Below are 18,853 nucleotides of genomic sequence, written 5' to 3'. Positions count from 1 at the left end.
CACTTGCTTTTCATTCTGCCAGGGCAGTCACTTGACATATGCATCATCATAGCCACATGAAAATGTCCTTGTCAACCTCCTTTCTCACATCAGTTTGGACAATTCCGTCATTGGCAATTATATTTATTATATATACTTATAATATAACACAAGTCACAGTGATATAAATACACATGGAATAATGTATATTAAGAATAACTTCTCGGGTTACTTGGGTGTAACCCTTGTTCCCTGAAAAAAGCGTGAGACATGAGCTTGAGATGTCGACTCAAGGACATAGAGCCTGGAGTAGCAGGAACATCCAAACTATAAAATCTAATGAATGTGTGCGGAGAGGATCAGCCTGATACCTACTGGTGAAGCTTAACCGTGCGGCTCGTAGGCCAGGGCAGTAGCGTCCCTCACCCAATGCAACATAGTCTGCTTGATGGCAAAGAATTGTTGCCCTGACTTATGCCACTGGTTAATGCGGTGGACATAAGTCTGAAGGGCACAGACTGGACAAAGTCTGTGAAGTCTTTCCTGCTCTGGCGTTGTAAATGGTGGGGAGCAGCAGGCTTCAAGAGTGACTGGGTTTAAAGGCACCTCAGGCGGGTAGTCAGGATGAGGGTGCAAAATTGCTTTGGTCATTCCTGGGGCAAACTGTAAACAGACTGGCAGAACAGACAGAGCCTGTAGGTCCCCAATTCTCTTTAGAGAGGTAATCGCCATAAGAAACCATCTTGAGAGTCAGAAGTCTGCCAGATGCTGACTCTAGAGTTTCGAAGGGGTCTCAACCAGACTCTCAAGGACTATTGATAAGTCCCGTGAAGGGGTCCTGTTCCTAGCAGGAGAGTAGAGAGTCTCAGAGAGAAGTAGGGGAGACATTGCGCTGTTTTTTGAGGCAAGAAAGGAGAAAGCCCTGTGTCCCTCAGTTGGTATCCTACAGGGGCCAAACATGAAGGTTCCATAATTCGGGCCAGGGATGAAATATTGTCTCCTCCTGTCCGGAATCAGCCAAGGCGAGCCGTCGAGGAGAGATATTATATCAGAGAACCATACCCTGTTCGGCCAGCACAGCGCTATCAGTAAGAGGCAAGATCCTTGCTGGCAAACTCTGGCCAAGACTCCCGGGAGCAGAGAAAGCGGGGGGAAATCATACCGGCTCATTCTGGGCCATGTATGTCCCATCGCGTCCAGACCCCGGGGGGGATGATTGATAGAGAGAAGTAGAGGGGACATGTTAGGAGGCGAAGAGGTCCACTTCTGCTCTCGTAAAATCTCAACCAGATTTGTTCCACCACCTTAGGGTGGAGTTTCCACTTCCCCATCTGTATTTTCTGTCTGGACAGTAAATCTGCTCTCATTCAGGCATCCAGGGATACAAGCTGCTCTGATTAACAGGAGCTTGGCCTGGGCCAAAAGGAGACTCTGCCGTGCCAGTCTTTTCAGCTGGCGTGAACGTAGACCTCCTTGATGGTTTTTGTAAGAGACTACCGCTGTGTTGTCCACCCGCACCAAGACATGGCAGCATATTCAGGGCCAGAAATACAGCCATCAACTCGAGACAGTTAATGTGACAATCGAGCTGACGACCCTCCCGTTCCCCTTGAGCTGGACTTAAGACCGCTAACCAGCCATGGATGCAGATGCCATGAGACCTAGCATTCGTTGATACTGACGAACAGTGCAACCTTGGCCTAGCCTGACTTTGCTCAGGGTGTTCTGAATGGACATGATTCGAGCGGGAGACAATTGTGCCCGCATCGTGATCGAATTCCATATAACCCCCAGGTAGGTGATTTCCTGAGTGGGAGAGAGAACGCTCTTTTTGACGTTGAGTCTCAGACCCAGAGAAACCAGATGAGCTAAGACAATATCCCTGTGCTGAACTGCCAGTTCTTGAGACTGTGCTAGTACCAGCCAGTCGACTATGTAATTCAGAATGCGGATGCCCCGGAGTCGCAAAGGAGCCAGTGCTGCATCCATACATTTCGTGAATGTGCGGGGTGAAAGGGCTAGGCCGAATGGAAGGACCCGATACTGGAAGGCTTTGCCCCCAAAAGCAAACCTCAGGAACTTCCTGTGCTGTGGCAGAATTCCTATATGGAAATATGTGTCCATGAGATCGATCATGACCAGCCAATCGTGATTTTGGATTTGAGACATGACCCTCTTGATAGTTAGCATCTTGAACTTGAACACCCTGACTGAGCGATTCAAGCCTCGAAGATCTAAGATCGGACGCAACCCCCCACCTTCTTGAGAACCAGGAAGTATTTGCTGTAATAATCTGACTCTCTCTCTCTGGAAGGGGAACACATTCTATGGCCACTTTGACCAAGAGATTTTGCAGTTCTTTCCACAGTAGACATGCCTGCTCCAGTTTTACGGTAGTGGAGACCACGCCGTTGAAACACGGAGTGCGGCGAGCGAATGTAATTCTGTAGCCTTTTTCTACTGTTCTTAGGACCCACATAGAAATACCTGGCAGAAGATTCCATGCTGCCAGGTTCTCTGAGATGGGTATACATTTTACACTTCCTGTTGAGGGGATGTTGGGTGTTCCACGTCCTGGACTAAGGCAGGAAGCAACGGTACACCCAAATTTTCATTGGAAGCCTCTAACTCCCGAAACACCAGAGGCAGCGGGAATGGAGAGGTTTCGTGGAGGTACCGGGAGGGCCGAAGTGGATGATACACACACCCCTTCCTGAGGGGGGCTACCCCCACAAGGCTGGGCGCAAGACCATCAGGGTTTCTTCCTCTTAGAAATGACTCCCCTGAGGTCTTGCTTGAGGGGGTGCTGAGGGCGATGAGCCTGTCCCCAGTCTTTACGAGGGGGAGCACGATTTTGTTTCTGAGCCTCCCTTCATTGATGTGTTGCACACATATTCACAGCTGGTCACACCTAAAGCTGTTCCCAAAGCGCTTTTCAGTGCAGCATCAGAAGTGTAGCTTTTTGAAAAGGGAACAGTTTAGTATATGTCACGCATGAGGATGCAGTTTGATGAAGAATCACCAATTCTTTGTTTTATATATACACTCACCTAAAGGATTATTAGGAACACCAGGCTAATACTGTGTTTGACCCCCTTTCGCCTTCAGAACTGCCTTAATTCTACGTGGCATTGATTCAACAAGGTGCTGAAAGCATTCTTTAGAAATGTTGGCCCATATTGATAGGATAGCATCTTGCAGTTGATGGAGATTTGTGGGATGCACATCCAGGGCACGAAGCTCCCGTTCCACCACATCCCAAAGATGCTCTATTGGGTTGAGATCTGGTGACTGTGGGGGCCATTTTAGTACAGTGAACTCATTGTCATGTTCAAGAAACCAATTTGAAATGATTCGAGCTTTGTGACATGGTGAATTATCCTGCTGGAAGTAGCCATCAGAGGATTGGTACATGGTGGCCATAAAGGGATGGACATGGTCAGAAACAATGCTCAGGTAGGCCATGGCATATAAACGATGCCCAATTGGCACTAAGGGGCATAAAGTGTGCCAAGAAAACATCCCCCACACCATTACACCACCACCACCAGCCTGCACAGTGGTAACAAGGCATGATGGATCCGTGTTCTCATTCTGTTTACGCCAAATTCTGACTCTACCATCTGAATGTCTCAACAGAAATCGAGACTCATCAGACCAGGCAACATTTTTCCAGTCTTCAACTGTCCAATTTTGGTGAGCTCTTGCAAATTGTAGCCTCTTTTTCCTATTTGTAGTGGAGATGAGTGGTACCCGATGGGGTCTTCTGCTGTTGTAGCCCATCCGCCTCAAGGTTGTGCGTGTTGTGGCTTCACAAATGCTTTGCTGCATACCTCGATTGTAACGAGTGTTTATTTCAGGCAAAGTTGCTCTTCTATCAGCTTGAATCAGTCAGCCCATTCTCCTCTGACCTCTAGCATCAACAAGGCATTTTCGCCCACAGGACTGCCGCATACTGGATGTTTTTCCCTTTTCACACCATTCTTTATAAACCCTAGAAATGGTTGTGTGTGAAAATCCCAGTAACTGAGCAAATTGTGAAATACTCAGACCGGCCCGTCTGGTACCAACAACCATGCCACGCTCAAAATTACTTAAATCACCTTTCTTTCCCATTCTGACATTCAGTTTGGAGTTCAGGAGATTGTCTTGACCAGGACCACACCCCTAAATGCATTGAAGCAACTGCCATTTGATTGGTTGTTTAGATAATTACATTAATGAGAAATTGAACAGGTGTTCCTAATAATCCTTTAGGTGAGTGTATATACATACACAAATAGAAATATAACTAGGAAGATGTTATGTACAAGGATAAATACAACAATGAGACATATGTACATGCTAATATAGATGAGACTAGACAACGTGTGAGGAAACACGAGGGAATATATACAATATATACAGCTGGGAACACTGATGGGAAACAGGTGAAAGTAATGATTATTGTTCATTCTGGAAAATGTAGTGTGGGGAAAAACTACAACTTAAAGGCCCATGACAGTGTCAAACTAAGAGTCCATGAACATGAAGGGAAGGGTGCGGAGCCACAGGGTGTGGAGCCGCTGGTGGTGAAGACCCGGGGGGGCGGAGCCACAGTTGGTTTAGGTAATTGAGCCTCTGGAAGTGGAGCCACAGGGGTTGGAGCAGTAGGCGGCTCAGGAGAAAGTCCTGCAGGAGGGGAAGTGGGCTGAGAAACAGCAGGCTCATTAAAGTCTCTTGAGCTGCCCACTTCACGGGAAGTGGGCAGCTCAAGAGACATTGGAGGAGAAATATCAGAAGAGGCGGACGGAGCCGCTAGAGTTCACAGGAGGAGCAGGCAGAGTTGTGGAAGACTCAGAGGGTGAATCACTGTGTTCAGGAGCGCTTGGAGAGACAGGGAAATGGCCCTGTGGCTGTGGGCACTGTCAGTGACAGGGAAATTACCTCTGTGGTGTGAGCCCTTCTCCTCCTTCTCTTTTTCCGGATGGCTGTGAGCACTGCTGTGGGAGGCTTGAGGGGTTGAGCCATGGGAGGCTCGATGAAGATGGAGCCGTGGAAGGCTCAGGGGCTGAGCCATAGGAGGCTCGATGAAGGAGACCATTGAAGGGAGTTCAGAGACCACTGGAACCAGAGTAGCCTGCCCCAAAAATCTCTCAAGGGCTGGAGCAGGCTTGCAATGCTGGTTCTGGGACGGACGAGGCTTTAAGAACTAGCTCATTGACTGTGGTAGGCATGGGCACTAGCTCGCTGACCGTGGCAGGCGTGAGCTTGTTGACCGTGAGAGGGGTAATGGGATACTCGATTGCATGAGTGTAGTCCTCCTCCATCACTCCCAAAGTGACCCACTTAGACGATGGGCGAAGTCAATGTACTGTTGGAGGTCTCATACAGTTCCTCCGGAATGCATTAGAGAATTAATTGGTTCTTCCAACCCAGCCCTAAAACAGTCCTTAATTGACACAAATGTCCAAAATATATTCTTCAGTTGTACAATCTGCCTGGTCGAGGCAAAGAAGTTCCTCTGCTGAGTTCATCTTTGGGTCTAGTCTTCTGTCATGCATGAACATGTAGAGGGATGCAGTTTGAACCCAAACGCAGAGTTTAATGAAGAATCACAGACAAATATATAAAAAACACAGGAAATCACAATACATGGTACATCTGGGAACACTGATGGGAAACAGGTGAAAGTAATGATGATGGTGCATGCTGGGAAATGTATTATTGGCGATAGTGAACATGAAGGGATGGTGAGATGATGGGATGTGACAGTAAAAAATAGTAAGGATTTATTAAAAATAATTTAAAACAAAATACTGGCTTACTGTCTTTTCTTTATTTCAATTTGTGCAATACTTTGTTATATTATCCTTGCAATAAAAATAGCAGTGTGGTTCTGCAATTTTTTTGAATAAAAAAAATGTAACAATATATTTGTATGGGATTTAACTACGAGCTTAGTTCAAACAAATTGCTGAACCTCGCTGCTATTTTTAATTCCATGAGAATATAACAGGCACAGTGATATACATATTAAATAATGCACATTAAGACAACACACCATAAGCAGACTTGCATAAACAGAATGGTTTTATGTTTACAGTATCAAGGGTTCATGAACTGCAAGTATTTAATTTTCAGGTGTGGATCAGCTGTACGTCCAATGCTGGTGTTAGTCAGTTGATTAGCACCACCAACACGCTGGATTGAGCAGCTTCAGCGACTGACAAAAATCTCTTATCTCATCAGTTTTCATCGCCGTCTGAATAAATACAAATCTGAACACTCTCCGTAAAAAAAAGCTTTTGATTCTCAGAGGACGATTTCTTGGAATCGGTATGTGCTCATTCGGAACGAACATTCGTACTGAAAAAATGGGTTTGGTGTGAACAGGCCTTTAGTCACAATAATTGATTTACAAAAATGACAAAATGACAAAAATTATTATAAAAGTATTCCAAATGACTCATGCTGCATTAATGGAAGTCGAAAGGCTTTAATAGCTTAAAATCTTGTAGCGATTAAAAAGTGAAGGCTGTCACAACTCATTAAAAAATATACATCCGAACATTAGAATGTCACAATCAAATGCAAGACAGGCGAGAGCCAATGGCACTTGACATCACTAATATCAAAGCTATTGATAACGCTTGTTGTGGTGAAATTTTCGAAGAAGGCTTAAACTTGGATCTGTTCCTCACACAAGCCCAACACACAGCATCAGAAGATCCAAAATATAGCACACAAATAGCATAGATTATTTTTATCATAATTTTTATGATGCCTTTCTCATTTTTTTTTTAAAAAACTCCCTTTGTGTAACACAGCAAACAAAAAATATATGCAAATAAGCAGTAAATAAATAAAGCAATGAGTTCATGATGACTGAATTTTTTTATAATTTAATTTTAAAATGTAGCCTTGGATAAATTATTGAAATCAAAGTGACATTTAAAATACAGACAATAGGTGACATTTTTGGTGATGCAGGGCAGGCAACAGTCCAAGGAGAATGTTTGGGTGGTGCAGGCAAAAAGGTCTTCACCACAGATAGGGACATCAACGTAACATTATAAGGGTTGATTCAACCCCTATCTTTTTTTGAGCAATTCCCTGCAACATTTCTCTGCCTCCTTTCACTGTGGCTGCTGTCTGTCTATACTATACTGTAGAAATAGGATTCATACCTGCTATAAGCCAGTTCAGGTCAAATAAAAAATTAACATGTTTTGTTTAGTTTTTCATTTTATTTAGTTTTATTTAGGCAAAGGTAACTGTTTTATTTTTCTTGGTGTGAGGTGCCTCATGTCTAATGTAGGACACAATAGCCGTATTTCCACTATCAGGCCAGTGCTATCCAGGGCTATCAACTGGTCAACCGGGGCCAATAGCCTCAGACCTTGAGCCGTGAGACTAAAATGTATTTGCATTCCAATCGGGATAAGCGTTGCCCTAAAACCAACCCTTAATATGTCACCTTGGTGCCAATGTCACATACCCCGCCCATGTCACAAGCAATAGGGAATCAAGCTGAGGTATCAGACTCTGGAGATTAGCTACTGTAGCCCTCGAAATTAACAAGGTGGATACTGAAGTTGTTGTTTGCTTTTTATTTATTTTGGTCTTTGCTTGTTGGAAAGCGAGACCTGACTTAGCGAAATTCTGCCTTTGACATTGACCCCAGTCTCAATCCCCAGTTGCCCTTCTTTGGCTCAAGGATGATCAGCGGGCCAAAGGCGCTTGGCCATTGGCCTAGAGAAAGCCCTGAGGAGGCACGATGAAGCCCCGGAAGTGACAGTGGGAACACAACTTGCTACTTAAATGAGTAGCACGCCCTCATTTGGCCCGATAGTGACCCGTTACTGACCAGCTCAGTATTTTTGAGCACATGCAATAACCACTAGACCTTGGCTCTGTCAATATTTTCTTTCTTTTTTATCCATTTTATTCTCTTTTTTTACCCTCTTTATCTTGCTGCCCATCCCCCTGCTGACTGTGTTTAGTGCTCTTAGAAAAGAAGGGAAATGGACACTTAGAAACCAAAAGAGAAATAAGAATGTCTATGCGTTTTAAGGGTGTGTGTTGTAGAGCCGTGCTGGCTCAAGCAGTTTGCTCTCGTAGCTTTTTCAATAAACCCTTCTGAGACATGCTCGTTTCCGTCTGCTGGCCACTTGCTGTGTTTCCTGACAATACCTGTCAAATCTCTCCCACCTCTCACAGCCCCACGGCTTCAGCTCTGGAGAGATTCCGTTACTGCCAGTCACCATCCTGGAACTCTTTAATGCTGTGGGCATTAGAGCTGATGTGTGCCGGTGGTCTCTTGATATTAGCTTAAGTACATGAAGACGTGCGTTTATTTGGTGATGGAAAGCTGGGGCTGAGTCACACAGAATTACTGTTATCCAGGCAAACTGCACGATACATATAATATCATGGGCTTTGAATTTATTTAACTTGTGACTAGAGCAGCAGAAAAATTGTGCATCTCATGTGCTATTTGATTTTCTCCTGTTTACTACCTCAGTTCAAAATCAGTAATAGAATTATAATTAAAAGGCATTCTCAATTCAAACTTGAATTGTGCACAAAAATGGTTACAGCAGTCATGCCCTGTTTTACATCAGATCCCATTTAATACACTTATTGGACATCCTTCATGAACTACGTGCAGAAAGAATTCAACTCTTAGAAGCATACATAAAGTCCCACACATCAATTTACACAAGAATGGATTTCATTCTGCTTGGGTTTCATGAAGAAGACCCTATTATATGTACACTTTTGTCTTTCTTGAGACACTGCAGAATACAGTACGTGCATTGTACATGTTGCATAACATATGTGCGTATGCCATGACCGTTACAGCCATCAGTGTCACTTGAGCGCCTGCATGTCTGCTGGTGATTTTTATCATAACCATCTCTGGAAAACAAAATTATTTCCCTTGAGAATGAACCTGCGAATTTATACACTTTATGCACCCTCATGCTAGAAAAAAACACTCCTCCATCATACAGCAATACTCTGGCAGAGAGAGAGGAAGTTATTTTCCTCCCTCTGTAGTCCCCTGTAATGCAATGACATATTTCACTTCTACAGGTCACACTTCCCCTGCCAGGACATTGTGTCGAGCATTTACCTGCTCTCACTCATGGAGGGTGAATTGCAGTCTGACATAATGGGATGTCAAACTGACTGTCCAACTTGAGATTTTGCAGCATTTGTTAAGAGCATGCCCATATTGCAATACAATCTCAATAGTCCCCTGTGTAATGCTGCCATTAGCCTGTCCTTGGGTTTCTCCTCTCAACAAGGAGTGTTTCCCTCTTCTACTTCCTGTGATGTATGAAATAAAATGCCAGTTTGGTTATTCATCTTCATGATAGTCGCCACAAGGTTGGCCATTTTCCCCTCAGGTATCCTTGCCCTCGGCATGCTGAGAGAAATGTGCTTCTGGCGCTCACATCGAGCCTCATGCCTCCCGGTATCTCTCCTTAATACTAGAGTGTATCTGCTTTGCCGATAGTTAGTTTACCTCTATTCTTAACCTCAGATGGCACACCTGGACCACCCACAGTCTGTATTAATGAAAACAGAAAACTGGAAAACCCTTTCTTGATTTAGTAAGGCTGGTTTTAAGCAACGTCCATGAGTAAGGGCACATAGTTGTTACAAGCACTTTTGAGGATGAAGTAATGAATTTTGCCAGGTTAGTGATATTAAAATCTTTTTTAATATCTTTTTTCAAACTTTAAATCTTAAAGTTTATTTGAGGCACTTAGTAGCAAGATAAAGGAATAGTTCATCCAAAAATAAAAATTCTGTCATAATTTACTCACCCTTATATTGTTCCAAACCCATATGACATTCTTTTTCATGTAATACACAAAAGGAGGTGTTTTAAGTAATATCTCATACCTTTTTTTAATATATGGCAGTTTATAGTGCTTTACTTTAAAGCATAAAAAAATCACCCAAAAGTATCATAAAAGTAGCGATTTGTGTGTCATATGACGGCATGAGAGAAACTCCATACAGAAACTTATAGGCTCCAACCTGTCTGCTTGGAACCACAAATACAAAGTCTGTGCATCCAGATGCAGGATCTTTTGATCCATCAGTATATACAGTATATACTCACTGAAAAATACATTCTACTGATTGTGACAGACTCTCTACACATGGACGCTGTTTTTCTATGTGTTTTCTGTATTATTTGTTGTGGAAACTACCATTATTTATACTCTTTTTTTTCCAAGCTGGTCTTTTATTGTGGTATATTCTATTTCAGACAACCCTGCTCTTAAATGGCCCATAAAAATGATACAAACTGTGGCTGATTGCTGGACATATAGGTCAGATATCTTTCCCTGTTTAATTGGGCTGTTCTTGGTCAGAATAAGCTGCAGTATGAACCAGACCTATTGCTACACAAGCTTAGCCCTGCCTCATCTATCTGACTTGCTGCCATACAAATCTGCCTCATCCTGCCTCAGCAGCACGTGCCTGTCGCTCTTCCCAATCTGTCAGGCATTAAGAGCTTTCATCTGCTCTGCTTATGGGCAGTTATTGTTTTATTGGCTTTCAAACAATCATAATTGCACCCATTCAACAGAACTCTTTCAGTCAAACCAGCACTTTTCTTGTTTTACTGGCTCCGATATTTGCCTTTTTTCCTCATGCACCTGTAGTTTTATTTCCCACTTATTCACCACTGAAATCTGTGCTGCTGTCATTGTGACCAATTCATTGCAATGAACAGCTTAAGGGATGACCCTTGCCATTGCTTATCTGACCCCACTATGATCAGCCTCATAGACCAAGGGGTCAATAATTGACTGGTTAGCATGGTCCAGTTAGCATCTGCTGGTAGATGCCATAAGTATACAGACAAAAAAGCTTTTATTTTCCATTGTCCATTCCATTCAAAATAGCCATGCATTCTAAGAAATAAAATGTTTTTCAAGGACATATGAAATGCAAATATTTGGGATTTAAAAAAAGTCACAAATCAAAGCAATAGTCACCGATCAATCTCAATCATCATTGTAAAATGTGAGCGGTGAAGCTTTGTGATTCTCTTATTGATATATATTTAATTTGATATAAAGCATCCGTAACTGTCACATCCGTAGCGCATTTTTATGGGTGTTTAAAGAAAAGAAGGGAGATCATCTGTTCATCATATTTAAAATCGACATAAGAGCTTTGTACAGAAAGTATCAACTTACTGTATGTGAATCAATATTTTTAAGTGATATATACGTAACCTCTAAAACATCAAAACATGAAAGTCAGCAACATCATAAATGTAGCTGTAATGATGAGTCATCGGAGTTGAGATCCATGTGCAATTTTCTTCATAATGAAAACAGGTAAACAGGCAAAGGTCAATCACCAGCAGTAGCGGAATCCAAGGATAATCAAAGGGGTGGTCACAAACAAGCAAGAGGTCAGGCAGCAAACAATCAGAGTAGTAGTCCAGGTAAACAGAAGTAAATGTATGCAGGCAGCAGAGAATCAAACGGGGAAATCAGGCAGGTATCAAAAACAGGTAGGTAATAACAACAGGGAATAATGCTCAGAAATGTATGCAGGGCAAAACAAGACTTTGCAATGATGTTTATCCCCCTCCAACCAATGGCACCACTCTTCTAATGCTGCCTTCATGGCAAGTAGCTCTCGTTTCCTGACATCATAGTTCTGTACAGTGAGATTTTCATGAATAAAAGGCAAAGGTGAATAGTTTAGGAGGTGTTCCGTACCGTTGAGAGAGTATGGCACCGATTCCAGTGTTAGATGCAACAACCTCAACAATGAATGGATGATCAGGATCTGGATGATGAAGAATCTTTGAGATCTTTGAAGGACTGGAGAGCAACTGGAGACCATATGAGTCTTGAACTATTCATCTTAGTCATATTGCTGTCAAAGGCGCGGCCACAGCACTGAAGCTCCTTAAGAAGCGCATGTAGAAATTGGCAAAACCTAGGAAACTCTGCAATTCTTTTAATGTGGTGGGTTGTGGCCAATCCAGAACTGTTCTCACCTTGTTCTCATCCATAGCTATTACACCCTCTAGGCTGATGATATATCCATGAAACAAAACAAAGGTTTGGTGGAACTCACATTTTTCAGCCTTGGCATAGAGTTTGTGGAAACTTGTTGATGTCCGACTTGACCACAGTACAAACACAGATGCTGCTGAATTCAGTGATCGCTCTCAGATGAAGTAAGGTGGGTATGTCCAATGTGCATGGGTTCAGAGTCACTTGGATAGAGTGCGCTAGTTGTGTGAGCTGCAGGAGTCTTGGATTTACACGTTTGGAGGAGGTTATCGAGTAAATTCAATTAACTTATCCAAGGTTTTACCCTCGCCCCGACATGCTAGTTCGGATTGAAGCTCTAAATTCAGTCCTCTCTGAAATAGTAACTTCAAAGTGTCCTCCACTCACAAAGTTTTGGAAGCGAGAGTTCGGAAGTTTAGAGTGAATTCAGCTGCGGTAGCATTACCCTGATGCAGAGATAGCAGCTGATCTCCAGCAATTTGGCCATCCACTGGATGTTCAAATACTGCACAAAGTCATTGGAGGAAACAACTGAAGGAAGGAAATGTTGTTTGATCCCCATTCCAGACTGCTGTAATCCAATCCAAAGCTTTCCCAGTGAACAATGAACAAACAAAGGAAATGTGACTCTCATCAGTGGGGTAAAGAGCGGGTTGCTGGTTAATGATCAAGCAACATTGAAACAAGAATCCCTTACATTCAGGTGAGTTTCTGGATTGAGTGAGGAAGATGACTGGCTGGGTGTTGGCAAACAGAGGTTTTGCATTGTTTTAACAAGTTCCTCTGTATGCAATGTCAGACAATTAAGCTGTTGGTGGTGTGTGGCCAGCACATTGGCTTACGCTTAGACTTCAGTGGTTAGTTGAAGAAAAGCCACTGGATCTGTTTTTGGCGAAGTCTTCTGTAATGATGACTAATCGGAGTTGAGATCCATGTGCGGGGGAGTCATAAGCCCACCAAACAACTGACATTAAAATAAATGTGAATGCTAATTGTTAGCCTTCTCTGGGTATTATAGACCTCCTTGGAACAGACTCATTCTATTCAAATCCCACTTGACAATTCACAAAGGTCACAAATTCTACTATTAACTTGTACTTAACTAACCTAAACAGGCATCAAATAAAACAATGGTCCTTGAGTATGTGTAAATATGAATGGACATAACTTTTGTAAGGAATGATGATAAAGCTTCCCATTAGAAACACACCCTCATCTGTAATGCTGTTTGTGTGGCTCTCTTCTGATCTCTGAGCTGTTCTGCGGTTCACTCTCTTTCTGTGGTTTACGTATGTTCCACACGCAGCATGTATGACGCTGCTCATATTTCTTTGTTCCACCGGTGACAAATCATTTGTCTTCCCTTTAACATCTCTAGCAGTTCTAAAGCATTACACAAATAGTTTGACAGAAGTGAGATTTATCAGTCTTGCTGCAATTTACAGTTATCCTTTGAAAGGACAAGCACACACATAGATATGAAGTAGCCTTTTAATAATATTAAAACTTCAGATTACAATAGCTATTTTAGACTCAGATTACACTAGACTCAGATCTAGTTTAAAATGATTTTATTGAAGAAGTGACAAACCGTTTTTAAAGGGATAGTTCACTCAAAAATAAAAATCATAATTCACAATTCTTTTACCGTATTGTATTCATATCATGTCCAACATTTCAATAATGAGGAAGCAAATTGTCAAAATAAGCACAAACTCTGAGGTTGCCATTTTTCAGTGAAGTCAGAGCTGATTCTATGAGGCATGAGAGCAATTGAAATTAACCGAAAATTCACACACTCTCTCATAGACACGGTGGGTCTCTCTCACATGTTTTCTGTAGTTTCAATCGCAATCCAGTCATGATATTGTGATTTATTGTGATATATTAAATCATGACATACACTCACTAAGCACTTTTTTAGGAAAAATGGTCCTTATATAATCACTGACATAGTCTTCTGCTGTTGTAGCCCATCCGCATCAAGGTTCGTCGTATTGTGCATTCTAAGATGCTGTTCTACTCACTAAAATTAGTGGTTATAGAGTGGTTATATATGAGTTACCATAGCCTTTCTCTCAGCTCGAACCAGTCTGGCCATTCTCCATTCGAACCGGTCTGGCCATTCTCCTTTGACCTCTCTCATCAAGTTCTCTATCCAGAACTGGACGCTCACTAGATGTTTTTTGTTTTTGGCACCATTCTGAGTATGGAAACACTGAGATCACATTTTTCCCCATTCTGATGGTTGATGTGAACTTATGACCCGTATCTGCGTGATTTTATGCACTGCAGTGCTGCCACATGAATGAGTGATTAGGTAATTGCATGAATAAGCAGGTATACAGGTGTTCCTAATAATGTGCTCAGTGAGTGTATGTATTGCAATAGGTATCGTATCTTGAGGTGGTTGGCAATACCCAGCCCTAGCTCAAATTTTGGTTCCCAGAATGTGCAGGTGTTGCTTTAGATCTTAGTGCAGTAACTGAATATAACACCAGGTGATCTGCAAGTAGAAATGTAATTTAAGAATTACGGTATATAGAGTGAGCCCTATCGCTCTTTCACTATGGCTGTGAATGAGATGAATTGACAGGAAGTGTATTCAAGCATGGCTGTACGTCTGTCATGTTCTGTGGGGTGTGAGTTTTGTAAAGATGACTCCGCTTACTGGTCTCTAATAAGTTTATGTGTTGGCACTGAATTCAAAGTAATAAGTGATGTAATTATTATACATACCATCAGAACCCATGTGTAGGTGCATTCAAACTGTATATAAGGCCTTATACTGTAGATTTCCTTAATAGGTCACCTTTCTCTCTACACACACACTTTTGAGCTAATTATGCTTTCTTTACACTAAACCTAATCCTCACAAAAGCCAACCTTTTTTGTATATTTAGATTTTCATTAAAATATATCAATATAAACACATTATCAAGCCATTTCCTCATGAGGGTCATTGGATTGTCCCCACACTGTTGTTTATTTTAGGTTTTATATTCCTTGTGTGGACATTTGGCATCTCCAATGGTGGTAAACCCTATCCCCACACACTCATACACACACACACACACTCAAATAAAGGGTAGCAGTGATTAATGCTACAGGCAGTGATTGTGTCCCACAGACATCACCCCAGTGATGTGAGACATCTGTCTGTAGTTAGTTATCCAAACCTCCTGTCTGTAACTTTGTGTGTGTGCAAAAAGGAGTGTGCAAACTTGTATGTGTGTGTTTGTGTTTCATCTCTCTACCAGGACATTGCACATATTTGCTTTTGCACTTGCTGTATGACTCACCAAGCTGATCTTGACCAAGTCAGAAAAGGTCAAGGTTATTCAGCAAATTGCCTCAAAGCAATCAACCCTCTTGCTAAGCTTATGCTGTGTGTATAAGTGTGTGTGTGGCTGTGCTTTCATCTCAGAGGAGGGGTTTGATTTGGTCTGGGCACTTTCAAATGCACAGCTCCCGGTATATGTGATGCAACAACTACAAAAAGCTTTGAAAGTGTCATATGAGACATACAAACACACTTTACTACATCGTTTACAGTAAAACCAGCTAGTAAAAACAGCTAAATAAACATCCACTACCCTGTGAACACCACATTGTAAAACATACTGAAAGACTTATCTCTGACACATAGAAAACAAATAAAGAAGTGTGTAATTTCTGTTCCACTTGTGTCAGTAAATGGAATTACAAAAATATTGACTGTTTTCAAACAGGTTTACCAAACCAAACTCACTGCATTAATGAAGCATAATACAGCACCACAGTCACTCTATTTACACTTTCAGGGAATCAACCTACAATTGACTAACTCATTTTTGTCTATACACATTAAGCTGAGATAGGAGAAATATTCTTTAGATTGAAAAAAAATGAACACATAACCTTTCAAAAACAAGGGAGTAGTGTGTGTGACTATATGCCAAATACTCAAGGACAGGAAACAGGCCTTGGCTATTCATGTCTGTTTCCAAGCTCATAACCCAAGCAGAACAGGTGTGAATGTGTGATCCAACAGGATGTCACATGTTTGAGCATTCCAAAGCCCCTGCCCAGCTGTCCCCTCTGGTCTCCCCTTCAGAATGTTTGCTTGCTGACATGCTTGTGGGCACTAAAACAGGGGTTGGTCGTTATGAGGCCTGAAGCTTATTAGTGTTTGTTGAGGCTAATTTAAGGTCACATGCAAAGAGAGGTTATTTAAAAACACACAAACCCTCTGGCCTTCTACTCATTCAATGCAGCTCATATATAACATTTTGTAGTGAACAAACACACTTTTTGTGTATGTTTGTGTTTCAAACAGGTGGAGATTGAAAAACTGGACTACCATCATTACCTCCCCCTGTTCTTTGACGGGCTATGTGAGACAGTTCACCCGTATGAGTTCTTCGCTCGTCAGGGCATCCATGACATGCTGGAACACGGTAGCAATAAAGTCCTTCCTGTTGTCCCGCAGCTTGTCATACCCATCAAGAGTAAGTGTCATTTAGATGAGAAAGCGGCATCGTTTTGTCAGACTTTAAACATTGGCATAATATCTCTAGTTAATATCTTCAGCTTATTCTGGGCAGGAATCACCCACTTAGAAATGAAGAGACGTATGACAGACACGTAAAGCAACCAACCACATTTGATTTTTTTTACATACCCTGAAGGGGGTTTAGGTTAATATGAAATCAATGACACTACAATAATGCAACTAATAAATAAATAATTAATTGCACAGAAGTGTCAGTTCATGAAAATCTTTAAACACAGAAGAAATTGAAAAAGTGTGTAGACCTTGCAATCAGAATTTATGTCCATCCAAATGTAATACATCCAGATTATTTTCAAACATATTTCTGAAAAGAAAGGGAATACACAATTATTCTTGTGAATATTTAGTTTACTTGCCTTAAACAACACTTTTTAATTTAATTTAAAGGTTTGTTGCCATTAACCTGGCAAACTGAACTGGAAAGATTAAGTAACGTATGATAAAAAGTGGGACAACTGGTAAAAGGAACACTTACAGGTTTTGTGTGTGTGTGTGTGTGCGTGCGTGCGTGCGTGCGTGCGTGTTTACAGTATCTAATTGTTCTTCATTTTTCCTCTGTATAGTGTAGTGGAGATCTGTAGCAATTTAAAGTAGTATTCTGTGAGGAGCTAATTTGGCATCATATTTTAAAACAAAGCTGATGATGATACACATACATTACCTCTTAAGTTACCAATAATCTTCTCTTAGTCACAAAATCATTTGATGGGCTCTATCTGTGTGCGGTTCATGTTTCATATCATTTAAAAATAAATTCAAATGTGTCTTGGTGCCTGTCCAAGGACATACTACATCTGTTTTTGATGATCAAGAAACATTCCAAGAACATTCGTGACATGATGCATGAAACCATCCAGCATGGGGGAAGTGTAGAACAAAAACATTCCAAGGCATGAAATATACATTTAAAAACTGTGAAGTTCATCGTTCAGAAGGTCTGCAAAAATCTGAGAAAACTGTGAGTCTGCATAGAGCTAGTCATCCTTGTCCAGATAAGATCTATTGTAAGTTAAGCCACAGAGAATCCTACTTACACCTTAAAAGCAGTCATACTTCATAAGTATGTAATATATGGAATGGTAGCTAGATAAAAACCTTAGCTGATATCCACATGTTGAAGCTTGGCCAAAGGCACGTGAGAGATTCAACAATTTGGAGGAAGATCCAGTCCAATGAGATCAAAATTGATAATCAGTTCTATAGTGCTTGCACAGAACATCACACTAAGAACACCGTGCCTACAGTGAAGCATGATGGTGGCAACTTTTCTGCAGATATTTGGTAGCCTAGAAGATTCTGGATAGAAGAGGGAATGGATGGAGTTAATTGCAAAAAAAAAGAAAACTGGTATGTGGAAGATGATGATCTGACACATACAGCAAAGGCCACACTGAAGTGAGTTAAAAACCAAAAGGTCAATGTTCTGGAATGGTCCTATCAAAGCCTGGATGCCAGAATAAATGAGCACCTGTGGGATGATAAAATAAAACAGTCTTCTTTCTGCTTGAATGGAGTTTGAGCAGTTTTGCTCAAATAAATATCTAAATAAATATATTTTTTTAAATTCCAGTTTCAAGATGGGCGATACTTATAGTCTTATCCAAAGATTATTTTGACTTTAACTTTTAATAAACTTTCAAAATTCAGTTATTTCATATAAATTAAAGAAATTATGTAAATTAAATAAGTTACTCAAATGGATTTTCAACCATTGAACAGATAGATAGGCAGACAGACAGACGGACGGACGGACGGACGGGTAGAAAGAAAAAAGAACAGGCACAGATATATTTGTATCAGGAGTTAAACTAATGCAATTACGGAAGTGCCTAAATGTCGTGCACCTGTGGTATTTAGAGAAGGAAACGGTATGTGGGGGTCGTTAATTTTTAGAGACTAATATGAGGGAGGAATTAATAGTTCCTTTAGTTAGAGAGATTTAGAAACAGATCTTCACTCCTCCAGATGAATCACACACCATGAATTATTGAACACTCCTTCGGTGTAAATGTCACACGGCTGGAAAACAGTTTGCAGTGTTTGTTTGGTGATTAGAATTTCATAATGTATTATACAGGTATAGGAGATCAGGAAGCAAATGGAAATGACTGGTAAAGTATAACACACAGCTGCCACTCAAAACCAAACACATCTGATGTTAACCAGAGGCACAGCAGAGTAGAGCATTTATGAACATACTTTGTATACATGTGAATGCATGCCTTGGCTTGATTTGCTGTACAATCCAACTATGGCCTAAATTAAGGGT

At 41.4% G+C, this 18,853-nt stretch overlaps 1 protein-coding gene across 1 annotated transcript in view; it reads left to right on the top strand.

Annotated features, from left to right (window-relative positions):
- pacrg (PARK2 co-regulated) overlaps positions 1-18,853 on the top strand; it is a 166,735-nt gene that overhangs the window by 94,112 nt on the left and 53,770 nt on the right. The window contains exon 3 of the mRNA XM_052145400.1: positions 16,348-16,519. Coding sequence (XP_052001360.1) covers positions 16,348-16,519 — 172 coding nt within the window. The remainder of the gene's footprint in view (positions 1-16,347; positions 16,520-18,853) is intronic.

The sequence above is a fragment of the Xyrauchen texanus genome, chromosome 16 (genome assembly GCF_025860055.1).
Source record: "Xyrauchen texanus isolate HMW12.3.18 chromosome 16, RBS_HiC_50CHRs, whole genome shotgun sequence".
In the NCBI taxonomy this organism is placed as follows: Eukaryota; Metazoa; Chordata; class Actinopteri; order Cypriniformes; family Catostomidae; genus Xyrauchen; species Xyrauchen texanus.
This window is presented reverse-complemented; position numbering and strand designations above follow the sequence as displayed.